The sequence below is a fragment of the Heterodontus francisci genome, chromosome 16 (assembly GCF_036365525.1).
Source record: "Heterodontus francisci isolate sHetFra1 chromosome 16, sHetFra1.hap1, whole genome shotgun sequence".
Taxonomy (NCBI): domain Eukaryota; kingdom Metazoa; phylum Chordata; class Chondrichthyes; order Heterodontiformes; family Heterodontidae; genus Heterodontus; species Heterodontus francisci.
This window is the reverse complement of record NC_090386.1, coordinates 62,474,443-62,491,791: the sequence shown is the minus strand read 5'-3', so window position 1 is coordinate 62,491,791 and position 17,349 is coordinate 62,474,443. Positions and strand designations below refer to the sequence as shown.

General features: G+C 41.2%; 1 protein-coding gene across 2 annotated transcripts in view; it reads left to right on the top strand.

Moving 5' to 3' along the window:
• The window catches only part of prex1 (phosphatidylinositol-3,4,5-trisphosphate-dependent Rac exchange factor 1), a 270,479-nt gene that overhangs the window by 68,690 nt on the left and 184,440 nt on the right, over nucleotides 1-17,349 (top strand). The window contains exons 1-3 of one of the 2 annotated variants that reach the window (XM_068048259.1): nucleotides 5,814-5,954; nucleotides 14,866-14,937; nucleotides 15,789-15,911. In XM_068048259.1, the coding sequence (XP_067904360.1) occupies nucleotides 5,853-5,954; nucleotides 14,866-14,937; nucleotides 15,789-15,911 (297 nt within the window). In that variant the 5' untranslated portion in view covers nucleotides 5,814-5,852. Of the gene's footprint in view, nucleotides 1-5,813; nucleotides 5,955-14,865; nucleotides 14,938-15,788; nucleotides 15,912-17,349 lie in introns of those variants that run through there. The other variant, XM_068048258.1, reaches the window with a different exon arrangement.

Below are 17,349 nucleotides of genomic sequence, written 5' to 3'. Positions count from 1 at the left end.
AGTAGTCCCATCAAGAGCATGGTTACATGTGCAGGACAGAGGTTGACTACTTGGCGATGAGCAGTCCTGATCCCTAAAAGTCATGCCATCATTTAAGAAGCTCAAGTGAGAATGCAATAAAATCCACTTTCCTAAGTTACTGTTGAAACAACATTCAAGAATCTCAACAGATCCGTTCAATCAATTGGTGCCACTGGACTCAATAATCACCACCAACCCAACCACCACTGGCACACAGACTGTAGTGTGTATTATTTATAGGATGCATTGCAGCAATTCACCTGAAGTTACTATAACACACCTCCCTGCAACCTTTTTGTAGCCCAGATTAAGGAGCAATAATGTTGTGGATAAACCGTTGCCTCCAAGTTGGGCTTGTAATCTTGCACACCATTCTGATTTGAATACATATCACTAATCCCTTATTGGCAGTTGGCCAAGATCATGGAATTCTGCCTAACACTGCAGTGGGAGTACCATTAGAACAACAGCAGTGGTTCAAGGAGGAAGCCCATCACCACCACCTCCAAACCACTAGCAACAGCCAATGAATGTGGCCTTGCCCTGCCACCCACATGCTGAGAATAAATTTGAAAAAACTGAGATTAAATTGAAGTAAGGAGAGATTTAATAAAACTCTTGCATGTTCACTTACTGATTAAAGCCACATAACCAGTTTGTTTGGTCTTGTCTCACCTAAGTGTTCATCAAACTGTCTTTTGGAATATTGGAGAAGTGATTGTGAGGGTGTGTATGAAGATCGCAATATGGAGTTCACACAACAAAAAGTTCTCATTGTTAAACACTTCCAGGTTATGCTATCATACATCTAGACATCCGGTAACAAAAGTTGATAGAGTTTTGCAAGTTCGTTTACAGGATAGACCGTTAATGCAAAAATGATAGAATATCTCTGCAGAGTCAATAATTGTGATGGGTGCTGAGGGTGTCCTAAAGCATTTCAGATCCAACAAAAATGATACTTGAAATGCAGTCACTGTGTTATGTAAACAAACACCGGAGCCAATTTTTCTCATCGCATGATCACAAAATACTAGTGAGAGGGATGACGAGTCCACTTATTTTTGATGGTGTTAGTTGTAGGAAGAATGCTGTCCAGAACATTTACAAAACTCCTGTGCTCCTTCAAATAGTATTTTTTTTGCATCCACCTGAACAAGGAGATGGAACCTTAGTTTAACATCTCATCTGAATGATGGTATCTGTGACAATGTAAGCACTGAAGTCTTGGAAGGGTCTTGAACCTGCAACCTTTAGTTACCAACTGAATAAATGTGAACCTGATTATATTAGATATGTAAAGCGGTACCAGTTTTGTTGGTTGTGAATTTATATGCCAACCTTTGAAAATCAAGCACTTGCTCCAGTTTCAACACACACTTACCAAAATGCAGTCTCTACTGACCTCCACAATGTGGTTTAGTACCCTTACTGTGCCAGCATTTTTCTCAAGTTTTCCTGGTGAGCTTTGAGTAACATTGCTAATTTGATGCTAGTTAATCCTGTAGACTTGGCTTCACTCACCCACTTTACACAGGACATGGGAGACTTCCATCTCATTAACCTCAATTTAGAATAAAGCCCTGGTTCAAGGTGAATGTGTGGCAATGCTCCCCAGCCATCTTCCAATACAGTAACTTTCCAAAATTCTTTCTTCCTCGCTGTAATACTGCAGTATCATTTAGAACAATTTATTTCAGAATCTTCTATTAAACTTTAGAAAGTGGTGTTTCCTGGTTGTTAATGCTGAGGAAATATTTAGAACAGTCGTAATGTTAGCAAACAGGATGTGGTAGTCATGCAAAGAAGTCTGCAAAGCCCTTTTATATGTTCGAATTCTGTGTTTTATTTCAATCTTAATTGTTAGATATTAATTTGTGCTACAGTCTGAAACTTCTGTTGTCTGCTTTGCTAAAATTATCTTCCTCAAAATAATGGGATGAAGTGCTAATTGTTTGCATCTACTTTTGATCTCCATTCACAGAACTTAAATAAATTCCTCTGATTGGACTTTGCCCACCAAGAGGGCAGGAGATTGGATTAATTTAGACTTTGAATTGGATTGGCCTTTGCAAAAAAAAATGTAAATGCAAATTGAAGTAAAATAATTTTTTTTTTAAACAGAAAAAAGCTCGGTGAGTTAGTGTGCACAAAGGGTCTTGCTGCAAAATCAGATAACATACAAGCACAAGAAATACCTTAGTGAATGCAATTGCTGTTTTATATTCTAGTTGTTGGCATGACAAGTGAAAACACACAGATGCTCAGAATTTGGCTGCATTCAGCTTTCTGGCATCGTGGTTTGAAAAACAACAGTTTATCTTGAGCTTGCGTTGTATTGTTTCCTTAAAAGAACAGCACCATCCAAAGTGAGTTAGTTTAGATTTGCCCTTTTCGTTTTGAAGTAAGATACTTTGTAGATTTAATGTTACTGTTAAGAGTTTTCTGAACTATACTGGCCAGATATAGTTTTGTGCTTATTGCAGTAACACTAGTTTTGGATGTTAATATTAAAAAAAATTTTTTTGTAATCTTCTTGAATCTCCAGTGCCAGTATTAGCAAAAGAGTTCAAATCATTGGGCCTTAATATAAATATTTTTAGCTTGATCCCTTCATGCTGTTGTGCTCAGTTACTCTTTCCAGCCTGTTCTTCAATAATACTTTCAGTACTTAATGTTTCAACTTTCTGCTTGTAGACAAATTGTAGACAAATATTAATAACAAATGGATGTTGGAAATGCAGTTAGTGCTGAGTATTGTGAGTACCAACAACTCGGTAAAGGAGTGGGAGAATACATGTCTGTTTGTCATATTTACCTCCGTTCCTAATCTGGACCCTGCCAAGCCATGGCAGTGACTAACAAATATGTCGTCTTGGTGAGAATTCTATTCTTAAAATCAGAAATGATCCAGCAGCTGGCTCCAGCAGGTCAGTAAACAACTGAAAATCCATTATCGCCTATTGTTTGAAAAGTGCCAACATCATGTTGGTAAACAGTTTGAAAATCATTGAGTGATGCACACTTATTTTCTATCCTTACAGCCAGTATGAACTATGAATATTTTTGGCAAGGCATTCTGTGGGCCGGGGTTGAAGTGGTAGTTCTACTTGATAGTAGGAATTAAGTTGCATTTTTGAACACATCATCTATAATTTGTTACTATTTAAATGCCACTGCTCCAGAGGAAGAATATTTCTGGAGGATGAATTTATCATATTCTAGAAGCTTAGTAGAGTGCCTGGCAGTTATTTATGTTAGAGACTGCTTGGGCTACATAATTTCCTGGCCACTTGTGCATGTGGTTTTTACAAGTATGTAAGAATAAATGGTATCCGCCCTCCTAATTTCTATCTATTCAGATGCCACAGCATCGGTAACTGCTGTCTTGTGCAGATTAACTTTTTTTTTTCTTGCAATTGGTTTACCCAGTCATTGCAGAGCAACAGATCAATTATTTATCATATTTCCTAGCCTTTGCTGCAGGTGAAACATGAAAGGGGGAAGTGTTCCAATTAAGGGAAATTGTAAATACATAAGTAACATTTCTCTGGCAGCTATTTCTCAGTTTGGATATATGTAGCTGTTTGACTTTGAGGCAAAATTGAATGACCTATCCAACTGGATAAAATGCATAGAATTTTGCTTTAGATTTTCTGTCCCCCCCCCCCGAACCTCTCACATTAATCCTCCTCAATTTCCTAGTGGGCAGGTCTGGAAACCTAAACTGCACCTACCTGTACTGCCAGACGCATGCAAATTTCATTGAAGTAAGGGAAATAATGGCTTCTGTCATTTATCCTGATCGAACACTGGAGCCATTTGCTCCCCATAGCACGTGGTTGGAGCGGGCCTTGGAGCAATACTTGTCAAGGGTCTGTGGTCATGGTCTGAGGACAGCTGTACAGGTCCCAACAAGGGAACTTCTTTCCCAAAAAATTCAGCTTAGGGACTTCCTCCTTAGTCTCCCTAATCTGCAGAACTCTTCAACCCACCTCTTGTGAATGACCAGAAATACAACAGGGATTTGAGGAACACCTTTGAGGTATGCAGAAGTCTCAACACACCGGAAATTCCCTGCTAGCACTCAGTCATTAAAAAAACTCCTCCTCACCCCCAACCCTCCATGCTCTCAACTTTCTCTTTCTTTCCAAGATATGAAAATGCATCTTTGCAATCCAACTTCACCCGACCTCCTAGCACTTGATGTTAGAATCACCTTCGCTCTGATATTTCATGCCACCCACAGAGACTGGCCTGGCTAAGTCTCCATGATATTTTACTTCATCATATTGCATTAGCTCTCCTTGGTTTCAGTGTAACCTTTCCAATTGCCCATTTCATCCTGTTTTTGCTTCTCCATTTTCCCTGGTCCACTACACGATTGTTGCTTTCCTTGGTTAATAGTTAATCCCCCATGCTACGTGGTTGCTGCTGTGCCCTTGTTTGTCGCCTCCTATTCTGATTTTGCATGCAGCGTTTTGGTGACGTTATCCATAAGGAAGGGATCAGGCTCCATGTGGAAGTTGATGACATTAGGTTTAACTTTCTGCTACCACCCTTAACTCCGCAATTGTTTCTGTTAATTGTTGTTGCTGTTTAGGATGCAGTGGGATTTCCTCCAGCTCAAAATCGGCAAGGCTGAAACAGATCTGTTTTGCTCCTTTAGGATACTTTGCACTTCAATTCTGAACTCAGTCTCTGTCTGTTCAGTGAAGCTGAAACAAATGATCGGACTGCCACCAAAACCCTCATGCATGATTTTCACTGCAGTTTTGCAAGATCATCTTTGAGAGATTCTATATTCTAAAGTATCATAGATTCCTCGTTGGGTTCAGTTATGCCATTTTGCTTTGTAAGTGTATCTCAAGGTGGAGTAGGCGCAAGGGGCCATACTCGTGCTTGTATTTGTTTTAAATGATAGCTGCTTTCCCTATGCATGTATTGAGCTCTGCATCAAGGGACAGATTGTCAGTTGCTGTGGACCCAAAGTAGCAGAATTTGCGAACCACTTCCGATGTGTGCTATTTCATGTGATCAGGGGCGTAGATGCAACACCCTATCCCATGACCACAGTTTTCTTGAAGTTTATAGTCAAGGAGAACAAGTTACAAGCATGCGAGAGGCAGTCCATGATCTTCGTAGCTGAGTTTCTGTGTGAGCGACTAGCACAGCATTATCAGCCTAGAGGAGTTCCTTGATCAGGATACGATGTGTTTTTGTCTTTGCTTTCATCCTCAATAGATTGTAGAGCTTGCCATCTGACTTAGAGTGCGAGTAGACTCCTTCCATATCTACAGGCCGCCACGCGAAACGTGCATGGAATAACACCCTTAGGACCAAACGGAGCTGATGGTTTTTAAGGCATGTGTTCTCAGCATGTTGCTATATAGCTATGAAACCTGGGTGACTTATAGTTATCAGGAAAAGAAGCTCAATAATTTCCATCTTTGAAGTCTGTGGCGCATTATGGGGTATATTCTGGCAGGACAAAATCACAAATGTGGCAGTCCTTGCAAAGGCAGAACTCCCAAGTGTGTTGGCACTAATCAAACAGAGGCGGCTTCGGTGGATCGGACACGTCTGCAGGATGGAAGACGGTCGCATACCCAAGGACTTTCTGTATGGTGAGGTAGCCGGGGCCAGATGACCAGTGGGCGCCCAAAGCTCTGCTTCAAGGATGTTTGCAAGCGTAACACGAAGGCCCTAAATGTTGACTATCACACCTAGGAGTCACTAGCTGGCGAAAGAGGAAAATGGCGACACATCTTGTGGACTGGTATGCACTGCCACGATGACTAGCGGCTACAGCAGCTTGGCAATAGGCTTCAATGCCAAAAACGACAATCCAAAATATCACCTGGCAGCTTCGTGTGCTGCACTTGTGGCAGAACCTGCCTCTCAAGGATTGGCCTTCACAGCTATCAGCCAAGGTACGCCAAGAGAAGACACCCCACCTAAATGGATTCTTTGCTGCGTATCCATAATTTGTAGATGGAAGGATGCCAACCTTAAAATTTCTTAAATATTTATGTTTATGTACCTAGCCTGCCACAGTTATGTCTCACTGTCCACTCGTTATGTGACTGGACTAGTGATCTACAGTGTTGGGCTAAATTTGGAGGAGGCGAATTCAGAATGCACCATGGCAGTTTGAGAATTTGATTAAGTTTTCTTCTTCTTCATGGAAATCTGGAAATAAAAGCTGGTATTAGAACATGAAACTGCCTGGTGTTAGAAAAATACAACTGGTTTTCTTTTGTTTCTTGGGGAAGGAAAGCTGCCTTCCTTATTCAGCTTGTATGTGAAACCAGTCTCGTGTCTATATGGTTGGCACTTAACTACCCCCTGAATTGACTGAACAAATGACTCCGTTGTATCAAGCGGTGAATTGACAAATGGCAGTGACATCCACGTTTTGAGAATGAGTTTTTGAAAAAAATTACTTGTATGATAGCATAAGCCAGGTATATTCCTTGGTATATATACTAGATGTTTTGTCTTTCACATGTACCGTTGTGTGTATTTTGCCAATCTCAACTAGACTGTTTACACCCAAGTGTAATGAGGTCAGAACAAATCATAGTCATTCCATTTCTCAGTTACTGAGTGTGAATAATGAATTGCTAATTGACTTTTGTCTCAGAAAAGAATGCCAGTGTCAAGCTCATTAGAAATTTACACACCGTTTTGTCTTGTGCATATACATTTGCTTTTAAAACCAATGTTTTAATATCACATTTCCGAATATTTTCTGTGGAGAAATGGTCAAAAGTGCTACAATGAAATGCTCCAATTTGTCCTGAACTGTCCTATGCACTGTCACGCATCTGTATCCTTTTTTTCTCCTTGAACCACACTGGCTACTTAGTCCCAAACATATGTCAAAATGTTAATTATTTTTAAATAACTGTTCTTATTACCTTGCATTACTCTGCATCTGCAACCTTGTTCAACTGTTTCCTATTCCATTCCCTGCCCTTCTGACTCTGGCCTTCTATTTGCTGTGCCTCCCTTCACTCGCCAATGGCACAGCTTTTCAGTCTTCTTACCCTGAAACTTTGCCACATCTTGCCGTTTTGTAAAGTTTCCTCAAAACCTTTGGTCACTTCCCTAAACTGCCTCCTAAACTGTTGCTCGGGGTCTGATTTTTCTCCCCTACCCCCAACTGCCAGCCTTCCTGAGCAATGTTAACTACAGAAAGTTGCTTTGTATGTGCAAATCACTGCTGAGGAAATATTTTGTGAATATTTTCTAAATGGGAGCTGGGGATATGCTTTCTCAAATGGCATTACGCTTTCTAAGTTTGTTTCCTCCATTTAAAAATGGCATTAACTTGAAGGAAGCAATTTTCCTTCGCACTCTAATTTGTGTTTATGCCTTTTGAACATTTGAAAAAGTTAATTAGAAATGACCTTAATTGTAGGAATGAAGAATTGTCTGATCTAATTATACAGCTTAAACATTGGCCATGCACTACATCATGCCCCTGCAAAGAAAATTTATCCTCACTTAATCACCATTCTGCTGGGAGATGGGATGGTCTTTGGTCGAAAAGTGCTCAATGACTATTCGAAACAAAGTTTGTGACTGGATACCCAGTGGTTTGGAGATGATGGCTAGCATAGCACCCATCTGTCCTTATAGTGTGGTACTTATTTATGCAGGATCCCCAATCCAGGATGAGGTGTTGTCTGATGAGGTCCAAGGGGGTGAGTGACTTTAAGTGATTGAGAGCATTTAGGCCCTGAATCCATGACTACCTGATTAGGAGGAGATGTTTTCTGGCGTAACCAGATTGAACTATAGAGGTTCTGAGCATCATGAATTTCCTACATTGTTCTAAAATATTGCCACTCAGACTGAGTCACTTTGTTTAATGATGTCAGATAATGATATAAAGCCCACTATATGGATAGTGGAGATGTTTATTAACCTGGAATTTGGCAGCAGCTGCAACAACAAAACTTGTATTTATATAGCGTATTTTACCATAGTAAACTGTCCCAAGGTGTTTCGCAAGACAAACGTAACAAAATATTGGGGCAGGTGATCAAAAGCTTGGTCGAAGAATTAAGTTTTAAAGAGTGTCTTACGGGAGGAAAGAGAGGTAGATGGGTTTAGGGAGGGAATTCCAGAGCTTTAGGACCTTGGTAGCTGAAAGCATAGTCACCAATGGTGGAAGGATTAAAATCAGGGATGCTCAAGAAGCCAGAATTAGAGGAGGGTTGTGGGGCTGGAGGAGATGACCAAGATAAGGAGGTCGAGGCCATCGATCAATTTAGAAAACAAGGATGTGCATCTTAAAATCGAGTTGTTGCTTAACTGGTAGCTGTGATGAGCGAGTGAAACTTGGTGTAATATAGGACGTGGGCAGCAGAGATTTGGATGATCTCAAGTTTACAGAGAATAGAATGTGGGAGGCTGGCAAGGAGTTTGTTGGTATAGTCAAGACGAGAGGTAGCAAAGGCACGGATGAGGGTTTTAGCAGTAGATGAACTGAGGCAGGGATGGAGGTGGAAATAGGCGGTCTTGGCGATGGTGCACGTATGTGGTCAGTAGCTCATTCTGTCATATATGACACCAAGGTTGCGAAAAGTCTGGGTTAGCCTCAGATAGTTGACAGGGAGAGGGATGGAGTCAGTGGCTGGGGAATGGAGTTTGTCGCGGGGACCAAAAACAATGGCTGCAGTCTTCTCAATATTTAATTGGAAGAAATTTCTGCTCGTTCAGTACTGGATATTCAACAAGCAGTTTGACAATTTAGAGACTCTTGAGCGATCAAGGGAGGAGGTCTTGAGGTAGAGCTGGGTGTTGTGGCACAAGTGGAAATTCCTGCTAGATTTTTGGATGATGTTGCGAAGGGGCAGCATGCACATGAGAAATAGGAAGGGGCCAAGGATAGACCATTGGGTGACACCAGAGGCAATGCTGTGGGAGCAGGAAGTGTAGAATTGCCAGGAATTCTTTGGCTGCAATTAGATAAGAATGGAATCAGGCGACTGCAGTCCCACCAGTTGGATGACGCTGGGGGAGGATGGTGTGGCGAACCATGTCTAAGGCTGCAGATGGGGTTGAGAAGAAGGGATAGTCATAGTCACACTGGATGCCATTTGTGACTTTGAGAACAGTTTCGGTGCTGTGGCAGGAGCAGAAACCTGATTGGAGGGATGCAAGCATGGAGTTCTGTGAAAGCTAGGCACGGATTTGGGAGGCGCCAACACATTCAGGGTTTTTGGAGAGGAAAAGGAGTTTCGAGATGGGATGGTAGTTTGCAGGGGCGGTGGGGGTCAGGGCTTTTTTTTTGAGGAGGGGATGATGATGACAGATCTGCAAGACAGGAGGACTGTTCCTGAAGAGAGTTAATAAAATCCGCTAACATGGGAGCTAGGAAGCGAATTTGGATGGCCAGTTTAGTGGGCGTAGGGTCGAGGGAGCAGGCAATGCGACTCATGGACAAGATCAGCTCGGAAAGGGCAATAGGGAAGTTAGCAGAGAAACTAGAGAATGGTATGTGTTCAGGGCTAGGGTAAGGGGCAATCTTAGAGGAAATTTGGCCCAATAGGGTGGGGAAGGAAAGGAAGCAGCAGAGGCAACTAATTGGATGGTCTCAATCTAAGTGACCAAGAAGCCTGTGAGCTCCTCATAATTGTTGGGGGTGAGGGTGGAAGAGACATGGGAGAGGGGTTTAAGAAGGTGGTTTGCACTAAGGAAAAGAAACTGCGGGTTATCTTTGCATTCCAGGGTGATGCTGCAATTGTGAGCAATTTTGGCAGGAAAGCAGGACATAATGGCGCTTTATATGGGCCAGCCAGATCTGGCAGTGAATGACAAAACCTGCCTTATCCTTTAAAGTCTGTGTCCCTTGGACCTAAGGGTGTAGAGGTGAGGGCCGTACTGGGAGAACAGCAGGGTGAGAGAGAATAAGGGTTTGAATGTGGACCGAGACGTTAAAGGTAGAGGTGAGAGTGTGGTTGAGAAAATCAGTAGTTGCAGAAATGCTGTGGTGAACAGAGGGCCAAAAGCTAGACAGTTGGGATTTTAAAACTGCAATTTTCAGTGTCTTGGGAGAGGTTTTTTCCCCCAGGTGGACACAGTATGGTATAGGGTTGGGAGAGGGAAGGACGATGTCGGTGCAGAGCAATACAAGGAAGTGATCAGAGATTACCTTTTTTTTAATTCATTCGTGGGATGTGGGCATCACTGGCTGGGCCAGCATTTATTGCCCATCCTGAATTGCCCTTGAGAAGGTGGTGGTGAGCTGCCTTCTTGAACTACTGCAGTCCATGTGGGGTTGGTACACCCACAGTGCTGTTGGGAAGGGAATTCCAGGATTTTGACCCAGCGACAGTGAAGGAACGGCAATATAGTTCCAAGTCAGGATGGTGTGTGGCTTGGAGGGGAACTTACAGGTGATGGTGTTCCCATGCATTTGCTGCCCTTGTCCTTCTAGGTGGTAGAGGTTGCGGGTTTGAAAAGTGCTGTCTTAAGGAGCATTGGTGTGTTGCTGCAGTGCATCTTGTAGATGGTACACACTGCTGCCATTGTATGTCAGTGGTGGAGGGAGTGAATGTTTGTTAATGGGGTGCAAATCAAGCGGGCTACTTTGTCCTGGATTGTTTTCAGCCTCTTGAGTGTTGTTGAAACTGCTCTCATCCAGGCAAGTAGAGAATATCCCATCACACTCCTGACCTGTGCCTTGTAGATGGTGGACAGGCTTTGGGGAGTCAGGAGGGGAGTTATTCGCCACAGGATTCCTCTCCTCTGACCTGCTCTTGTAGCTATGGTATTTATATGGCTACTCCAGTTCAGTTTCTCGTTAATTGTAGCCCTCAGGATGTTGATTGTGTGGGATTCAGCGATCATAATGCCATTGAATGTCATGGGCTGATGGTTAGATTCTCTCTTAATATAACAAAAGAACTAGGAGCAGGAGTCTAACATTAGACATTGAGTTCGGAGTTTTGCAAGTACAGGCTAGTTGAGTACAATCAGTACTCTGCCTATTGTGAACAGCAGAAGGGACAGCAGTTTGATATGATCGTTGCCATGTATGGCCTATGTACTGGGCATCACACAGGCACTGAAATTCATATAACATATTACTCATTTGTGTGGTAGACGGAACATTTTTTTTTGGCTTGACAGCAGCATCCTGTTAGTGGAAAATAACACTCGTGTTGCAACTGCTTAGTAGCAGTGTGAATCGGCTACCTTCACCTGTTGCTCAAATTTTTGAGATACCTTACCCTTCCAGGGTAACTTGAGGTAGACTGGGCCCTTTTCAGGTCCAAACATAGTGGCCTTAGGCCCATTCGTGGGTGTGCACAATACACAACGGACAATGATCTGATCGGGGTAGCCATTATCCTGCAGGATAGCTTAAAAGCGCCGTATTTCGGCATCAAGCTTGCTCAGTGAACAAATGGCTCGGGGTCCTATTTATGAGATTGCCAATAAGGCCAATCTTGGATGGGTTAATTATAGGCCTGTAAATTTAAGGCTCCAGTATGAAATGCCAGTCCATCTCTTTTTTTTTTAAGCCAACAATTGATTTGCATACATAAATTTGAAAGAAACCAAGAATAGCATGTGTTAGCTGGAAGACTTATAATAAAAATAGCAAAAATTATTTGGCAGGACTTCAGATATACAAATAACATTAAAATGGCAATGCAAAATTTCTATTTGTTCTACTCTATATTCTATATAAATCTGAAGAGTTGCTGCTAAAATGAGTGGTGAACATTATTGCGATTAAACTCAAAACTTCAGTTAAATAAATTGTAGTCGTCTTATTGGAGGCTTACTTTAAAGTTATTTTTTGATTTTCTGTCATCTGAGGGTCCAAATAAGACTGAGTAATAACAGGAGTTTGCAATGGTTATGGTATTTGCATTACTGTTGGTAGTCAGCTGCATGTGTGTGACTGAAACCACAGCCAGCTATCAGACTGGAGAATGTGATCTAGAGATTAATTGCAATATAGGTCATGTTTTTACTGTGTAATTACTGAGCTGTTTTTAAAACTTGTTATTTTAGACAGTATTTTTGAAAATAAAATTGACTTCTTAAATTGAATCCATGATTGGTCCCCCAAAGCACTGGTGATATTTTGTCTATAGAGCAGTTAATGAATCCCAATTTAGAGAATACAAAGCAGAAAAAAAATCTAGTTTAAAAAAAAAAAGTTGAGGGATTGTCCTTTTCATTTAACGCTGCTCACTAACTTTATTAAGATGAACTGGAAAGAAGTGATTTTGATCAGTGGTTCTTAAACTGGGGTCCACGGATGCCTGGCGGTCTGCAGAGACCTTCAAGGGGTCTGCAACATAGCTGGTCTTATGGCTGGGCAGCTGCCCAGGACACTGTGGTTGAGAGTTGGTTGGAGGTGTGCTCTTGCTCTCCGCCACCCCCAGCCCTACCAGGCTCCCCTAGTACTTTCTCCATGCTCCTGCCAAGGATAGACAAACTCTGCAGTGAGAAGCAGGCACACCCATCTAACTTATATCTGCTAGTAAGCACCTGTTTCCTTAAGAGCATTATTAAAATTCTCTCTCTATGCAGCAGCAGTTTCATATGAGTATTATATGCGTTAATTTTAAATGCGGGGAGGATCCAGGATTACGAATCCATTTGAAAAGGGTCAATTAGCCAAAAGGTTTGGCAACTATTGATTTGTGACATCTGAAGGAATGTGAGCACTTCAATATTTCCTGACTACCCCAAAGGCGCCAATGTATTTAGGATTTTGTTAACTGAGTCAAAAGAATAACTGGGACCAATATTGATTTCAACACATTGAATTGCTTTGTGGTATCAATCAGCTGTTGACCTCCTTGACATTAGCAATTGGTTTTGTAACAAGGTGATACTAAGCATCACTACCACAAACTGTATGCCGAGTCGCCCCCGCCAAGTGATCGGGGGGGGGGGGGCGGTGCGGCAGCCGCCCTGCATATAATCATGAGCCCCCGGGCCATTTTCTAGCCTCGGCGGGACTACAAAATCCAGCCCATTGAATGTCTTTGTAATGGCTATCACTGGCTGTTGATTACTGAAGTCAGTGAGGTGTTTGGGTAATTTAGGTTGTTGGCTGCTTGAGACCCAATATAAATCTGTCAAATTGCTAAGGCTACCATTCAGGAAGGCATTGTCTTGCCACCCAGAGTCGCTCGTTCAGTTGTTACCTCAAGTGTTGCAGATGAGGATCATGTCAATGCTGTACCTCTATGGATGAACCTGAAATTTTGGATTTGAGGTCAGCTCACATCCCAATATGTATGCACTTAATCTGTGAATGAATGGTTGATTTGTGGCTAGCTGTGAATTCTAAAAGTTTCATTTTTTAATGCAGAAATTAAACTGGAGTTGAATTTATTTGGTTATTCATGTCGGAGGTTGAATCCTGTCCAAATGGTGATCAATATTAGTTCATCTGCTGAGATGGGAGTGCAGAGGCAGCATCATTGAAGAATACTTTGTTTACTCTAACTGTTAGGAAAAGTTCTATTGGATGCACTCTTCGTCCAATCATCACCAATCCAAGGTGTTTTTTAAAAATTCTTTCATGTGATGTGGGTATCAGAACCAAAACTTGCATTTGTTGCCCATCCCTAAAGGCCCTTGACAACTGAGTGGTTTGCTAGGCCATTTCAGAGGGCAGTTAAGAGTCAACCACATTGTTGTGGGTCTGGAGTCATATGTCGGCCAGACTGGGTAAAGACAGCAAATTTCCTTCTCTAAAGGACATGAGCGAACCAAATGGGTTTTTACAACAATTGATAGTTTTATGGCACCGTTGCTGAGATTAGCTTTCAATTCCAGGATTTTTTTTATTGGTTATTTGAATTTAAATTCCTCCAGCTGCCATGGTGGGATTTGAGCCAGTGTCCCAGGGAATTATCCTGGGCCTCTGGATTACTAGTCCAGTGACATTACCACTCCGCCACCATTTCCCTGCAAGCATATGATGCCATAAATCTTTTATACTAACATTAATCTGAGAACAAAGTCAATGGAAATTGAGTGCAAACTCTTCAAATGGCATAAAATGGAAGGGTTTTTGTTTTGTGAGGTGTATGATCTTGTAAGCTTTTCCAAGATTAATACACCAGTTTGATTTCGTGAGATGTAGTCAGCGATAGCTTGCAATTCAGCTCTGCAATTTTAGGGCCAACAAATAAATCTTTTGGCCATTCAGCATAATGTGCATACGTGTTAATGTGTTACATTTTCACCACTGAAATTGGAAAAACTAGAGAACTAAATTTCACAATGGGGATTTCTTTATTACAAACTGACTCCAAGGCCAATTGAAGGCTTGATTTCCCTGTAGCTTTGAGTATGTCTCATAATGTGGTGGGGGTGGGTTAAGGGAAAATTTTCCAGCTTTAATGCTCCTTTCCCTTGATTAATGAAGGATCTTCTATTGTGAAAAAAATTGTGTTGTATAGCCCTGTGCTATATTCTGAATAGGTGCTTCACCGTTGCTAGGCATTTATTTTTGGTCATGAACTGATGCGCTCTTTGAAATAACTTGTTAAATGTTATTTCCGTTTATCTGGTTAAAGTCAACATCCTCCTCTTTTAGCAGATTGTTATTGCCACTGGACGAGATTAAACCTGAAAACTGACCAAAAACGGTTAAACTTTGTCTTGTGCAATGTACTTCCTGTTTACTTTAGTGCCAATACTTTCAGATAACAGATGCTGTTGTAAAAAGTGTTAAAACTGAAATACACTTGAAATAATTTTATGATGTTTTATTGTTTTTAGATGGAGAATCCCATGTATGTATACCATAACTTGTATAAAAATAATGAATCTTTTCTTTACATGTAGTCATTCCTGCATCGAAATCACCAGAATGATGGAGACAAGTCAGAAAAGCAAATCACTGAAGAACATCTCAAGGTATGACCATAGTAAAGATTAGAATATATTAATAGTATTTCTTAAAAATGGTCCATTGCATTGTTTTTTTTCTGTGGTTATTTGAGGTCCGGTGAAAAATTAATAGCGGAGCATGCTCAATCATTTGCTGAATAGTGCAATTTAATGCACATTGTTAAAATTCTACATGCAGACTTGAAGCTAAGCATGTCTTGTGCTCATCACAGTTCAATTTTTGCTCCTTTCCTTTCTCCATTTATTTTCTGAAAGGGCTGGTAGATACTGTGTGCCTAGTTTTCTGCCTATAATGCTCCTGTGCATGATAATCGGCTGTTCCTTATTTTTTTTTTGTTGTCGCTCATTTTTATTTTCCCTCCTCTATCCCTGTAGAGAAGTGTCAAGTTTCCAGTGGCATTTGCTGAAATAGTTCATGTAAAGGCCTTGTATGTTATGTTAGAAGTTATGGTCATGAGCCAAACTTAACTGCACTGTCGCATGTTTTCCTAGCTTCAAGAGCTGGAGTAACAATATCTTCATTTGATTGTGACAAAGTTTAATTCTGGTTTATGCAGAAAATGAAGAGCACAATCCCAGACAAGAAAAGACCTAGATTTGGTTTTTTTTCTCACTCAGCACTATCAAGGTTACACCCAGACCGTTGTACATTGGTTTCCTGTGTAAAGATGGGGCCTCTAATCTAATCTAATCTAATCTAGAAATTGGGTGGATTATGAAAAATCTTTTTGGCTCTTTAACAATTTGCTCATGAAATAGACATTCCTCTAAATTCAGCAGAATAACAGTTGTATTGATATTTTAAAAAGGAAAGTGCAAATTTTTAATCCTGAAAACGACTGCTCTGTTTTTTTCAGATTTTGTTTTCTAACATTGAAGAGATACTTGATGTGCATATGCTGTTCTTGGCAGCTCTTGAGTGCCGTTTACAACCAGAGCCACAACCTCAGCATGAACTTGGAAATATCTTCCTTCAGTTTGTGAGTAGAGTTAGTTTGTGTTTTATTTTTGCCTTTTTCCTAATCCCATTTCCTGTCACTTGACTTCAATCTCTTAAATTTGGCAACCTTTAGCTTGAAACAGGGTTTAACTTTTTCTCTGCCACCACTTTAGATTCCTCATGGCAGTCTGCAAATACTAGTCTTTGGGGAATAACTGGAAGGCTGTCCTTTCAGTTCAACATCTGCATTTGTGTAACATCTTGAAAATTGTTAAAACAAATCATGTTGACAGCCACAACTGTTCAGAAAAAAAATTGTTTTTTCATTGAAAGGAAGGTAGCACATTTACTTTTCCATACAGTCTTGTCGGCAGTCAGTCAGGCACCCACCAGTAGCCCTCATGAACCTTGCTATTCAATCAACCAACATCACCAGTAAGGGACCTTGTTGATAGTAATCTTTTTCACCCTAGCAGAGGGACACCACACTAGTTCTTGTATTTCCCCCTGCCCCCCTTCCCCATAAAGTACTGTCTTAGCTAAGGTCAGTTAAGTCAGCACACATCAAAGGTTGAACATGGGACCATCCTTGGTATACATAGATCAGGTGCTTTTTGTTCCCCCGATGAAATAATTTCATCCCCATGGAGGAGAGTTAGCAGATTTGACCACGAGGCTACTGGGTAACCTCCCCAATGTTAAACCTGAGCCCATCATTCCTCTCGGGTGGATATGAAAGATTTCATGGCACGATTCAAACAAGGCAGGTGTTCTCCTAGAATCTTGACCAACAGTTATCCCTTTTCCAACACCATCGTTTGTACGCTTCTTTATCTCATTTGTGGGACCTTCCTTTGCACATTCGCTACTGTGTTTTCTACCTTACAATAGCGACTACACTTCACAAGTACTTCATTGCTGTAAAGTGCTTTTGAGTGTCCTGATGTTCTGAAAGATTTATATAAATGCAAGCTTTTGTTATTATTGGTCCTTAGGAATGTACCTGAACTTTTAGTATTAATCCTCCCCGCCCCTCTACAGCCCAAGCAAGTAGTTTGCAACTAAGGATGAATGGTCATGTGTATATGTAATACATTTCATGTCCTTGGGCTGTCCAAAAGAATTTCACAATGAGGTATTTTTGAAGTATTCTCTCTCTTGTAAAGCCAGCAAATGTGGATGCCAATTTGCATACAGCAGTGAGATAAATGATCAGATAATCTGGTTTTAGTTACATTGATCGACTGACGGAAGTAGGGCAAGATGCTGGGAGAAGTCCATTGCTCTTGATCAAGGTGCTATGAGATCTGAAGTCCACCTGAAAAGGCAGATGGTGCCTTGGTTTAATGTTTCATCTGAAAGATGGCATTTCCAACAATGTTGCATCCTATTGCACTGGATTATCAGCATAGTTTATGGGCTCAAGTCTCTGGAGTGAGGCCTGAACTGATGATCTACTGACTCCAAGGCTACCAGCC